Source organism: Atractosteus spatula, chromosome 5 (assembly GCF_055471065.1).
Source record: "Atractosteus spatula isolate fAtrSpa1 chromosome 5, fAtrSpa1.hap1, whole genome shotgun sequence".
NCBI classification, from domain to species: Eukaryota; Metazoa; Chordata; class Actinopteri; order Semionotiformes; family Lepisosteidae; genus Atractosteus; species Atractosteus spatula.
Window position 1 is genome coordinate 56305006 of NC_142710.1, and position 12835 is coordinate 56317840.

The 12835-nt window shown below is 39.0% G+C and overlaps 2 protein-coding genes across 2 annotated transcripts; both read right to left on the bottom strand.

Annotated features, from left to right (window-relative positions):
* Window positions 1-240: 240 nt before the first annotated feature.
* Window positions 241-1557, bottom strand: LOC148835310 (hydroxyacyl-thioester dehydratase type 2, mitochondrial-like). Its single transcript, XM_088917860.1, has one exon. It carries the CDS (start codon window positions 1555-1557, stop codon window positions 1018-1020), a length of 540 nt encoding a protein of 179 aa, XP_088773986.1. The 3' UTR covers window positions 241-1017.
* On the bottom strand, window positions 241-6610 carry rpp14 (ribonuclease P/MRP 14 subunit). Its single transcript, XM_088917861.1, has 6 exons — window positions 6552-6610; window positions 5884-5986; window positions 4898-4982; window positions 4277-4353; window positions 3940-4018; window positions 241-1653 (listed from the first exon to the last, which is right to left on the bottom strand). The coding sequence occupies exons 2-6, from the start codon at window positions 5976-5978 to the stop codon at window positions 1597-1599; spliced, it is 393 nt and encodes a 130-aa protein (XP_088773987.1). The 5' UTR covers window positions 5979-5986; window positions 6552-6610; the 3' UTR covers window positions 241-1596.
* Between the last annotated feature and the right edge of the window lie 6225 nt (window positions 6611-12835).

Below are 12835 nucleotides of genomic sequence, written 5' to 3' on the forward strand. Positions count from 1 at the left end.
ATCTGTCTCCCCCCCAGGTTCCCCTCCAATACAATTCAAGAGATAAGGGATGCAATTTCTCACTTCTAGTCCTGATCTTCTCTGCAATGGAGGTGCTGCACATGACCCAGGATAAACTGGGTCCCCGCCTTCGTCGTAAACGCTTTAGGACGAAAAGCTCTATACAAATACAAGGAATTATCTGCTTCGCTGTGGTATTTCTTACTTATACACACTTCAGAATAACTCACATCCACAAAGCCATGTTAAAGAGTTTATTTTCATATACATGGGATAGAAATGAGCAAACGTTTTTGATGGTCTTTTTAAAAAATGCGGTCAGCTGAGGAATACATGCCTGAAATACTGTACTTCCTAGGACATTTTGGGACAGAGATGCTTTTCATTCAGGTGCTGGCAGGATATTTACTCACATCCCAGTCTTATACAAGATTCCTAGCATTAAGAGTGAGAGGGGAAAAACCAAGAGCTTCTGTTAGAATTGTGCCAATAAAGGTGTTTCAGCAGTGCAGCAGGTGGAAACCACAAGGTATGTAACATTTGAGCAAGGTAGCTTAACCTGCCTAACTGCAGTCATGGAGAGCAATCCTCTTATTCTCCAGTCCCACAAACTCAAGGAATCCTGTTTGCCAGTTTATTCTTTGTGAGATCAGAAACCTCCAGTAACAGTTAATGTTGAGAGAAATCACCAAAAAAATATCAATTACAAAATGTTCAGGGAAGTCTTATTTATATCCACCAATTAAAGGGCACTTTAAGCTAGTCATTTTTAAGGAATTGTATTTTCCTCTTTCTAAAAAGTAAAACAACCTTATCATCATAACTACTTATTTTAAAAAATGGATTCCATATTTAGCTCCCAGCAATGGCAGAACTCAAAAGAGGCAGTGACTCAACCAAAGCCTCCCAAAACATGTTTTTCTTTTATGTAAGCACTGCCAGCTTATGGACTGTACACGTTCACGCAGACAGCTAACCTTTCTTTCAGCACAGAACAATAAAACATTCTGTCCTCGGTTACTTATTATCCGACTGTGGGCTCTGAATTGCGACCTCTGGCACCCTGACCAGGACTTCCCCTTCCATGACCACTTTGTCTTTTACCGAGCAGGAAACGGAAATCCAGGCAAAGGACTTCTTGAGCCTTTTCACCTCGGCCTCCGCTAAAACCTCTTCTCCGATGTACAAAGGCGCGGGAAAGCGAATTTCCTGAGAAAGGAATATGCACCCACTGCCAGGCATCTTAGTCCCCAAAACTGCTGATATAAGCCCATTAATCAGAACGCCATGGACAACCGGCCTTTGAAAAGGAGTGTTTTTAGCGAAGTCAACATCCAGGTGGAGGGGGTTGACATCTCCTGTTAACTCGGCAAACAGAGCCACATCCCTAGCAGTGAATGCCTTTGTAAGTGTGGCTCGTGATCCAACATGGATCAATCTGGGATGGACAGAAGTCTGCCGAGGATCCTTCGTCCCCATGGTCACAGTGGGGCCGACAGCAAGGGGGATGTGCTTAAAGTGTCTGGACAAGATGCTTCCCCTCCAAACGAATGCCATTTTGACGTATTCCCGTTTATCTCAAGCGGCAAGAGCACTTCAGTCCAGTTCGAAATCTCTGCTGTTTCCAGACAAAGCTAACAGGAGTGGTGACACCTGCAAAATTGAGATTCAAGGTTAACGCTTTTTCTGGAGAATCCAGAAATGGATTAATAACATTCAAATTTCTTGCAAATATTTTGTCTGTATGAATATGAATACGAATTATATGAAGATATGAATACGCACAATAATTGGTAGCTAACTTTAAGAGGATGAAATAAGTAGCATGTGCTGATTTGATTTTGTCTGCGACAAAAGCAACTCTAAAGTAAAATATTCAAGTGTACAGTTGTGAGAAAAAGTGTGTTATACAGTATAGTTATATGAATTATATGGATTTCTGCATGAATGCAGATGTGATGTGATCTTGATCCATGTCATAATTATAAATAAAGACGGTCTTATTTAACAAACAACACACACATTACATTGCTATATCTTTATTGAACAAATGCTTTAAACAATCAAGGTCATTGATGCAAAAAGTATGTGAACCCTTAAATTTAGTAACAAGTGGAACCTCCTTTATTGTCAATAACCTCAACCAAACTCTTTCTGTAGCTGCTGATCAGACCTGCACAGCGGTTAGGAGGTATTTTGGCCCATTCCTTTATACGAAACTGTTTCAGTTCATGTATATTTTTGGGATGTCTTGATTGAATGGCCTGCTTCAGATCATGTCACAGCATTTCAATGGGATTGAGGTCAGGACTCTGACTTGGCCATTCTAAAATATGGAATTTGTTCTGTTGTTGATTTACTCCCTGTGTTTTGGGTCATTGTCATGTTGCATGACCCAACTTCTTTTGAGTTTTAGATCAGAGAACCCCTGACATTCTGCTGTAGAATTTCCTGAAACAACTTGGAATTCATTGGTCCCTCAATGATTGCAAGCCATCCAGGTCCTGAGGCAGCAAAGCAGCCCCACACCATGATTCTCCCTCCACCATGCTTCGCAGTTTGGATGAGGTTTTCGTGTTGGTACGCAGTGTTTTGTTTTCTCCAAACATAACGCTGTGTACATTTACCAAAAAGTTCAACTTCTGTCTCATTTGTCCACAGAACATTGTTCCAGTAGTGCTGTGTAACATACAGGTGGTCTTTAGTAAACTGAGAAGGGCAGCAACATTTTTTTTTGGAGAGCAGTTTCTTGTTCAGTGTTTTTCTTATGGTAGACTCATGAACACGGACGTTATCAAGTGCAAGAGATGCCTGCAGATCCTAAGCTGTCACCCTAGGGTTCTTTGTCATCTGTCTGAGGATTGTACGGCGTACCCTTGCACTGATCTTTGTAGGACGCCCACTCCTAGGGAGAGTAGCAACTGTGCTGAATTTCTTCCATTTGTAGAATATCTGCCTGACTGTGGACTGATGGATGCCCGAGTCTTTAGAAATCCTTTTGTAACCCTTTCCAGTCTTATGAGCTTCAACAGCTCTTCTTCTGAGGTCCTCTGAAACCTCTTCTGATCGGGCCATATTGCACTTCAACAGAATTCTACTGTGAAGAGGAGATAACCAAAATTGTGTGATTTTTTATATGGCAGTGCTGGTTGTTTGTTAAACAAGACTGTCTTTATTTATTACTATGACTTAGATGAAGATCAGATCACATTTTAGGAGCCATTCATGCAGAAATCCAGTTAATTCCAAAAGGTTCACAAACCTTTTCTCACAACTGTATATCTTATTACATACACAGCCCTTTGTGTATTTTTCTGTTGAGTCATTCGTCACAAGGCAATACTACAAATCTATTGCTGCCATCTGTTGTTCATTTTTTGCTCTGCAGTCTTTGAAGAACAAGACAGAATTTCGGTGGTGTAAATTAGGCCTAAATGAAATATGTTTTTAATGTATATAATTCCCATGTGTGCTGACACATTAAGTCTACAAATGAAGACACCTTACTGAATTTATATATACTGTATTGTTTTGTACACTGATCTACTTTAGGTTACTACTGCTTAAGACAATCTTCTGTCTCATGTATTTAATGTATGTAATGTATTATGTATTTAATGTACAATCAGACTGTAAGACACACAAAAGGCAAATAAGCTGTATGAACTGTACTGAGGCTATTACGTAGATAAATCTGTCAACATAGTGTGCTTACAGTTTGTAAGAAAATAAAGTTAAAATAATTTAAATATGAATACTGGAAAGCAGACAAAATACTCATTCCCTTTGGTTTTTTTTTCCAAAATAGTCCATTGAAGATTCACAAAATCACAAAAAAAGAACTTTGCAAAACACTGAGCATTTAGATGGTGTAACTTTAAAAGATGGGCAATAATGTACATTCAAAAACAAACTGGCTATATCAACGAATTAACTCACCTGAGTAATCCTAAAGGCGCATGGTTCATCTTGATAGGATCCTAGTAATGTCAGAGCACTCCACAGTTTCACAAGGCCACTGGAAGAAAAATATTTGCATAGTGACTCAGAGGAAGGGCTGTGGACAAACACCAAACGATCCTGTACATTTTAAAATACATTTTAACAAAATAAATCATAAATCATACATATAAATTTGTATAACCAAACAATAATATATAAAAATGTTGAAAACACTTCTAATTGTTTTGAACTATTGGACATTTCACTCATTGACTATTTTTACTATGCTTGCTTCCACATTTTTCATTTTTACAGTCAAGCAATATTACTTTACCTGCTCAACACTCGTATTATCGCTTTCAGCGTGTTCTCCTCAAATTTTAGAACATCGAAAGGAAAGGCGGCTCCAATCTACAAAAAATCTCTGTTATTTGTGTCTATTTCTGGAGTTGCCCATTAAAACAAAACTGCACTACGCGTTAAACATATCAAGCAAAGCTAACACTGTTCTCTTTATTTCACAATACACTTCCCTGAATGAAACGCCGATAAACATAACTGTGCAACAGATATTTGCATTCCCCCCTTTCCTTTCTGAAGCACCTACTTTCTGGTATTTATGGTTATGTTCCCATGCAAAATGCTGCTTGAAAATCAAGTACAAAACACACAAGGACTGATAGTAGCAAAGACACCACATTCATCTATTATTTCTTATAGAACAGAAGATATGCGTTTCTTCTCAAATATGGCCTAAAGGCTGTATGAACTGTACTGTATTATTCTGTAGATACATCTGTCAACAAAGTTAACAAATTATTACAAATTATTAACAAAATAAATGTGTTAATTTGGGTAAATGTCCATTTAAATATTTCCAAACTAGGTCTGTATATCAAGATGGAGTCTAGCTCTGTATATCTGGTACATCAAACTAATATTTGCATTTACATACCTCTCCATACAGGTCTCTGAGCGCTGAAATGATCAGCTGCTTGAACTGGGCCTCACCGAGTCTTTTGTCACTGTCTTGGAATACTCTGTAAAAACAAGACCAGAGTTCACCACCAACAGAGAAGGAAAAAACAAAATTCTGCCCTGTCTGCATCTGAAGAAAAGTCGCTTAGACATTTTTGTAATGCATTTCTCACACCGGCAAAATCACAGCTGAATTCTCATGAGAGCTTGATTTTAAAAAAAAGAGGGATGATTTAAAAAAAATGCATTTATAGGAATTTGTTTTCTAACCACTTGATCCAATTCAGGGTCACGGGGGAGCTGGAGCCTATCCCAGCAAGCAACGAGAGTGAGGCAGGATACACCCTGGGCCAGACGCCAGTCCATTGCAGGGCAGAGACAAATGCATACACTCAGACCAGGGCCAACATTACCAGAAGTCAAATAACCTACCAGTTAATCCTCCTATGGACTTGGGAAGAAACCAAAGCACCCAGCCAAAACCCACACAAACACAGGGAGAACATACAAACTCCATGCAGATAGCACCCCAGGTCTGGAATTAAACTCATGGCCCCAGTGATGCAAGACACCAATACTAATCACTGATCCACCAAGTCTCCCAAGATATTTATATATGCTTTATAATAAATATGAACACGTTCATATTGATGTGTAGGATGTTCGAAAAATAATCTTCAGGTTTAAAATAAAACAACAACACCGTACATCAGTTGAGCAATACTGGTCAGAGTTGAACAATGATTTCCAGAACACATTTTAGTGTAAAACCTAGCTATGGCGTAATTTTTTTTTAAATATCAAAGACATTGAAACAGCCTGGAAACAACACTCGTTGCTATTATCAGATTAACTGCAGTACATTTAATGAGGTGCCAGGCGAGCTTTCATGCGTGATCAAACAACTTGTAGGAGACACCAAGAAATGCTCGTGGAAAAAAAAAAACATGCCGTCACACCCACAGGGAGATCCTCAGATAATGGTACACTGATGCATTCTTCAAAACAAGCCTTTCATAACTTGCAGGTTCTTCCTCCTGTTTCCCAGAGCGTCTCATGCTATTTCCTTAACACAGAGAAAAATCCCTTAATCACACAGCAGAAAGTAATGTTCTGCACAGATTGCACGGCCCTGAAAATTCCACTGTGTTTGTTAACTTTACAGGAGCAACATAACGTATTGCTTTGGGTTTTAGTGAGAAGCTTTGTAACCATGCAATAACAAAAATAAAATTACAATACAGCAACAATGTGTGGTATGATCAACTCACACAGTTGTTTCCTAACGATGTAAATTTAAATTGTCAACCCCGTTATATTCTGTAGCGAGAAAGTAGTTTCTAAAAGCTACTTTATTTTTGCACCCTTAATTCACAATTTCGCGAATGTTATAGGAAAAAAGACTAAAAGAAATGCTGTCAGTATTTCGCAAATATATCATTCTATTAATAAAAATAATAATATCTGCCAGGTTTTCTCTGAGAAGACAAGACAGCATTCGCTTTTGATTCAGTGTTGCAAGGCAAAAGCTAAGAAAAAGACTCCTAATGATACAGAGCAAAGTAAACAGATTTGTGGTACCCAACAGGTCAGAGACTGGTGTTGGTTTGATTAAAAATTCTTCACATTACCTGACACCTTAACTCAGATTGAACTCCCTACTGTAACCACGTTTCAAGTCGTACTTCCTGTTCCACAACCTTTGCAGTCCGACCAAGCTCTGTGCTCTTATACAGTTCTGTACCTAATGTCCTCAAAAGGTCCATATGAAGTCCTAATATAAATCAAATCTTAGTCCACGTCTCCAGTAGTAATTTTATTTATTTATTTTTACTTTCTGCATCACGGAATCGAATACACGGAAAAGCATTACGATTCGTTATTTCGGCTAAATTGTTTGGTCACTTGTGAAGGATTGGTAATTTAGACAATAATTCTGCTCCCAAATTTCGTACACGGCTTTACTCCACCTTAATATTTATTCTTAAAAGTACAGTTTCTACAACATTAAAAAAAACAATTACTTTCTTTCAGAAGACTTTTTTGTTGCACTACTGAAAGTGGAGGCAATTAATTGTATCCACCACTTAACTGATATTAAAATGAAAGTGGGTGGCGCAGTGGTTAGCTTTGCTGTCTTGCAGTGCTCTGGCCCTGGGTTCAATTCATGGGGAGCTACTGTATCTATGTGGAGTTTGTGTGATTTCCCATGTGGGTTTCCTCTAGGTTCTCCAGTTTCTTCCCCCAGTCTGCAGACATACTGGTGGTAGGTGAATTTGCTTCTGGGATAATTGGCCCTGGTGTGTGTGTCTGCACTTATGATGGACAGGTGTCTCCTCCCTGCCTTGTGCCCATTGACCCTAAATTGGAAGAAGTGGTTAGAAAATGGATGGACAATGAAATTATGCATTGCACGTCTTGAACAACAGCTTCTATTCTCGTCATGAGAAGCTTATTATTACTAATCATAATACTATTTACATACAAATTTCTACAGTTATTACAAAAAAAATATTAAAAATCAGAACTGTTTCTATATTTTAGCACAATGAACCAATAAACACAATATGGTAAATATATTAATTGTGTGCAGTACAATAAATACCTACTATGGATAATTTTCAATACTTGCTTGAGACTTATATACAATTATAATACCTGAAGAAAAAAAATCTTGAGGACTAAGTTAATTTTCAAGGTACACTATATAGTACCTCAAACTCCATTCCTGCAAGGCCCAGTGCCTTCTGATTTTTGTTCTGATCATGTTCTCTGTTACATTTAATTATTTAATTAATTATTAATTGTAACATTTCTAACACGTTACTAGGTGATTTTTATGCAATGGAACCCTTAATGAAGTAAACGTCTAGCTCTTGCCTAGTCAACTAAAAGACATTTTGAAAAATCCTTTATTTTGTCAAATCTATAGGAAGTGGCTATTGAAGCATCATAAGAATTAGAGACAAGGATCGACACCTGAGTTGTTCTCTGACTTGTAATGGGTCTGAGACACACTGATCAAAGAACTCGTCTGGTTTACCTTAGTTCATTAAATTCTTGGCAAATAATTAAGAGTCATCAACAGTCTGGGAACAAAGACAGAGGGAGGGGGAAAAGAGAACAGGGAGGAGATGAGGCAGACTGCAAAACACAAGGAGAGAGAAAAAGGAGTGCTAGGCTACAGGTTCTGGTTTGGATCAACGAATGAAGACAAGATTCTAGATAAATATTTGAACCTTGTTAAGAGAGTTTGCCATTCTATTATTCTCAGGGAACTTTGATTTCTTGTATACAAAATCCCTATATTAAAAGCAATCTCACCTGGTCAAAGGATGCATTTAGGGAGATGCATCCCATTCACTTTGTAGCATCTGGATTTATAGAGGGAGAGATTTAACTGTAGGTCTTTAATTTAAATCTTTAATTAAGAAGGCAGGCTTAGTTCTTCACAGTTGACCTGTGAAGGCATTATTTAGGATTGGTGAATACTTTGTGAAAGTAATCTGGGTTTTTTTCAAGACATGAAACGTCTTGTTTATAAATAGAGTAATTTGAATGTTTTATGTTGTGCGTTTAGTTTATGTTGTTATTTTTAATAAATATTTGTTTATTCCAATTTGTGCCTGAGTTGACTGACTCTTTTGCCAGAGCTGTGTCAGAGAACAAAGATCTCAAATGCCTCTTACTATACCAACCTCTTGTGTATATTCTTGGTATAATCTTTACAATTTGTCTATTATTCTTGATTATCCCACCCAGTATTGTTCGTTATTCTCTATTTTCTTAACCCAATATTTGTAAAATATCTAATTAAGAAAAGACTTAGGGTAATTGGCTGACTACTCAGGTTGGAACAAAAACCAAAATACATCCTGTCCAAAACACCAAGTCATCAATCCTAAGATCGGCAGGTATCTGCAGGATTGTTCCAGTTTGCTTCAGTGCAGCACAGAGTGTAGGCCAAGAGTTGCCAACCAACCCTGGTTGATGGAGAGCTGGAATCTAGCAGGTCTTGTCGGTCACCCTCACATTTCTGAAGACTGAACACATGTGCATTATTTAGGGGGTTAACTGGTTCAGTGAAATCAGGATGAGAAAGCTGTGGTCCAAATGACCCTCTCCAGTGTTTGAGATACTCCAGGTGTTTAGAAATTGGGGGGGCAATGGGTGACCCATCAGACCTGCTGGACTGTGATTCTCAAGGACCTGGGTTGGCCATCCCTGGTGCAGACAAATGTCAAAGATCTTAGAAAGGCTGGCACAGGGGGCAGAGGGCTGGGGGGAAACATTGTTCTGCCAAGATGTTCTCTGCAGGAAGAGCCCAGATGCACTGAACAAATGCAATACATCCTCTTCAGACAGGAAGGCTTATTAAGCTTTTCTGGGCTCCAGTGACTGGTGTTTTAGAAAAGATGACAGAATAGACAGTGGTACAGTAAACAAAAGAAACAGATGAAGGTGCTATACAGTAGCTGTTTGATTTGCATTATGATATCATTACTTGGTTTTGGCTTGGTCCTACCAATTGTGCATTTGTTCACAACCATACAGCTTTGTGCAGAGAATTCTGAGCATAATAAAACACTTTGTAGCTCATATAGAGTTTTATGTCATGGCTGCAGGAGGATTAAAAGCAGTGGTCTGGACTACAAAAACCAATACTGTTAGTCCCTACTTAGAGAATATACTGAGTGAACTAATTAAAAATATATTCAGTATTTGAATGTTGAGGGTTCACAGTGTTCACAGTCTGTAATGCATTCAGAGGAACAGTGATTTCATTTATCTGTGGTCCTGGATGCAGCATTATTTAAACAGAGGTAAACTAGAATGCTCTTAAAGTTTAGCTATATACAGTATAGTTAAGTTTATACACATGTGTAAAATATGTATTACACTTAACCATCTTCATTTCATAGTATTCATATTTGAACTCCTAAATCTGTAGTTCTTTTGAATTTATTTTTAATTAACTCATGGAAATTAACATGGATATCTGTCTGTGCTCTGAAATTAAAGCCAGACCTGGTTAGGTCCTCAAGCAGTCTGTCAGACTGAGACTCCCCAACTGTTAGGGGTGACCTCTGTACAAGGCCTGAGATGAGCAGAGACATAGACGTTTCACAGGAAATGAGCAGGCATGCATTTTCTATTAGTACATGCTGAGAAATATGTTGCAAAAATTTTGGATTTTTAGTAGTGAAAGAGACAAATTCACTCCATTACGCGAAAGCAATTTTCTTGCAGTTACAGTATGTCAACCACCTCCCAGACCTCCACTGTCCTTAAATGAAGAACACTTCTGTTACATCCACTAGAGTACTGAATACACTTAAAAATGTACTTTAAAATTGTACAGCATTAAATAGTTTCCCCCAGTTTGCTGCCTTAGCCATGTTGAAGAGGTATTTTTACAAGATATACAGAACCAGTTTGCCAACAAAATATATGGTATCTTAAATGAAAGAAAACACACTGATAGAGATTCAACACTTCAGCTCCAGGGCTACAAACAACACTTTATAAATGCATAACAATCTATTAAAACTCTAGTAAGCAGTAATAAATAATTTATATATGAGAACGGTCGGACATTTGTTACCAATTAAACATTAGTAGCGTTAGTTCACACCAGGCTATTAAACAAGCTGTTAATGCTATAGAATATTACAAGCAACAAAGACTTTAAAATAGTTCAAGTACTGTAGGTAGCTGCGTCAGCATGCGTAGGTCACAAAGGAACAAGTTAAGGTTTATTCCATGCTGAAAACAGAAGAAAAGAAACACGTTTCGACTGTGAAGCCTTCGGGTGTGAGAAAGGCAGGAAAGTCAGCAGCTAATAAAGCATGGGAGAACAAAAGCCGAGTGGAGAGGAGGAGGGAGAAGGAGAGAAGCGGAGGGGGCACTCAGGTGGTGTGAAGTTGAGAGAGGTGAAGAGAGGTGTGAAGTCAAAACCCGCAAATGAATAGAGAGGATTAGAAGGAAACGAGTCTGTTGTTGAGAGAAAAGGGAAAGTGTGATAGTTTCAGGATAATTTGAGTCTCGGATGTCTTTCTGCAATAGTTCAGAAACCCTTCTTTGAGAATGTAGACTGAGAGATCAGTGTGACCGTGACCACTGGAGGTGAAATGAGAAACTATGGGCTTGGAGAAATCTTTGATTCTCCAGCCCTTACATGTTCTCTGAAGCGGTCTCCCAGTCTCCTTCCTGTTTCCCCAATGTAGATAGTTGGACATTTTCTGCAAGAGATGCAGCAAATAAGGTTGCTGGAGGTACAAGATGTCATCTGAGTGATCCGGAATTGTCCAGAGGGGCCTTGAATGAGCGTGGTATTGGATGCATATTTGTAGGTGATGCAGCGAGTTCTGTTGCAGGGGAAAGTGCCTGGTGTACAGTGCCGGATTTCCCATGAGGCACTGTAGGCACAGTGCCCAGGGCCTACGACATTCTTAGGGCCAACGAAGGAGGGAAACACTAGCAGCTAACAAAAAAGGAGCTGAACCAACATGCTTGCAATCGACTCTAGGTGCTCCAAATCAATAATCATACGCGATCTAGCTGCTGTTCTAGAAACTAGAAGTATCGAAGTGATGGTCGCTCGACTCGCTCCATCAATCGCGTGGTTTAGCATTAGAATATTGTAGCGCCTGCACCGGTTGCTTTACCGGCTGCACCTCCCCTTAGCTATGCGCCCATAAGGCAGGCTGGGGGCAGCGGCCATGGAGCTGGACATGAGGTCAGCGAGATTGACCTGGCAGTGTAAATAGTGTAAGAGTTTATGAGGAGCCATTGTAAATAGTTGTCAGTGTTTGGTGCTTTGACCTTGTAACCCACCATAAACTTAAATACCCCTCCTTAATCCTTACCTTGTATGTGTAACCCCTTCGAGGTATTTCTATCTCTGTCAAAGTCCAACAGATGGAAGTAAATAAATGTGTTGTTACCGGCGCATCAGGGGTGTGAGAGCTTCACTCTGTGCTCCGAGCACTTGTCTGAAATCAAGGGATTTTCACTACAATATGGTTGACTCCCATTCCATATTGTACAGAAGATGCTGACCCATTATGAGCAGGGCAAAAAAATAACTGAACAACAGACTGAAGGAAACTTATTGACAACCTCATTTTAGGATTAGAGATATACCTACTGTATAAATGGCATGTACATCAGCATGCTTTAGCCAACAGCCAGAACCTCTAATCATAGTGAACTGTTTTTGATTTTCCATTGTATGTCTACAAAAAAAGCTGCTTGACTGACACAAACTTCAGAAAGGGGAAAGACCTTTTACTGAACGTGTATATAACATGGACCTGAGGACTTTTCTATGGAACTGTCAACCATATGATACTTACAGATTATTTCCTTTAAACTGCAAACTGCAATCTATGATTTTATTAGGGCACCTTCTAGATCATACACAAACATTACAACATACCATTGCACACTATATGAAAGTGCCTTTCAATTCCACAAAATGAGAAGGACCAAGACCAAATGTAGATCACCACACCTCCTCACCTTTTTATTCAAAAACTGCTCTGAATAAGCACTGCCTACTATTACTTCACCTCTGTATGTTTTGTCTCATTGCGAGTGTGCTTCTTCATTATTTCATCATTACATACAGTATAATACAGTATGTAATATGACATGTCACATGTTCCATGCATTTTAATACAAGTTATGAGTGGGATCCCCCAAGTGCACAATTGGCACAGCATTGCCAGGGTAGGGTGGGCATCAGTCTGCCGAGGTCGTCTTAGCCTTTAGGGAATCAAGCTTGCAGGTGCCCGTTACTTGACAGGTGTGCACGTGAGAAGAACATACCTGCAGATCTTCCTTCTTTCTGTGGAGTGCAGGAGACTGTACCTGGGTAGGTATATGACAAAAAATGCAGCGATAACAAAAA

What these genes read in the sequence shown, in the direction of transcription:
- LOC148835310 (XM_088917860.1), bottom strand. Translation starts at nt 1,557, where the DNA reads ATGGCATTCGTTTGGAGGGGAAGCATCTTGTCCAGACACTTTAAGCAC.
- rpp14 (XM_088917861.1), bottom strand. Translation starts at nt 5,978, where the DNA reads ATGAGACGCTCTGGGAAACAGGAGGAAGAACCTGCAAGTTATGAAAGG. An exon ending in TCAGAGACCTGTATGGAGAG is followed by an intron (nt 4,354 to 4,897) that starts GTATGTAAATGC and finishes GATTTTTTGTAG; the next exon opens with ATTGGAGCCGCCTTTCCTTT. An exon ending in GCGCCTTTAGGATTACTCAG is followed by an intron (nt 1,654 to 3,939) that starts GTGAGTTAATTC and finishes TCAATTTTGCAG; the next exon opens with GTGTCACCACTCCTGTTAGC.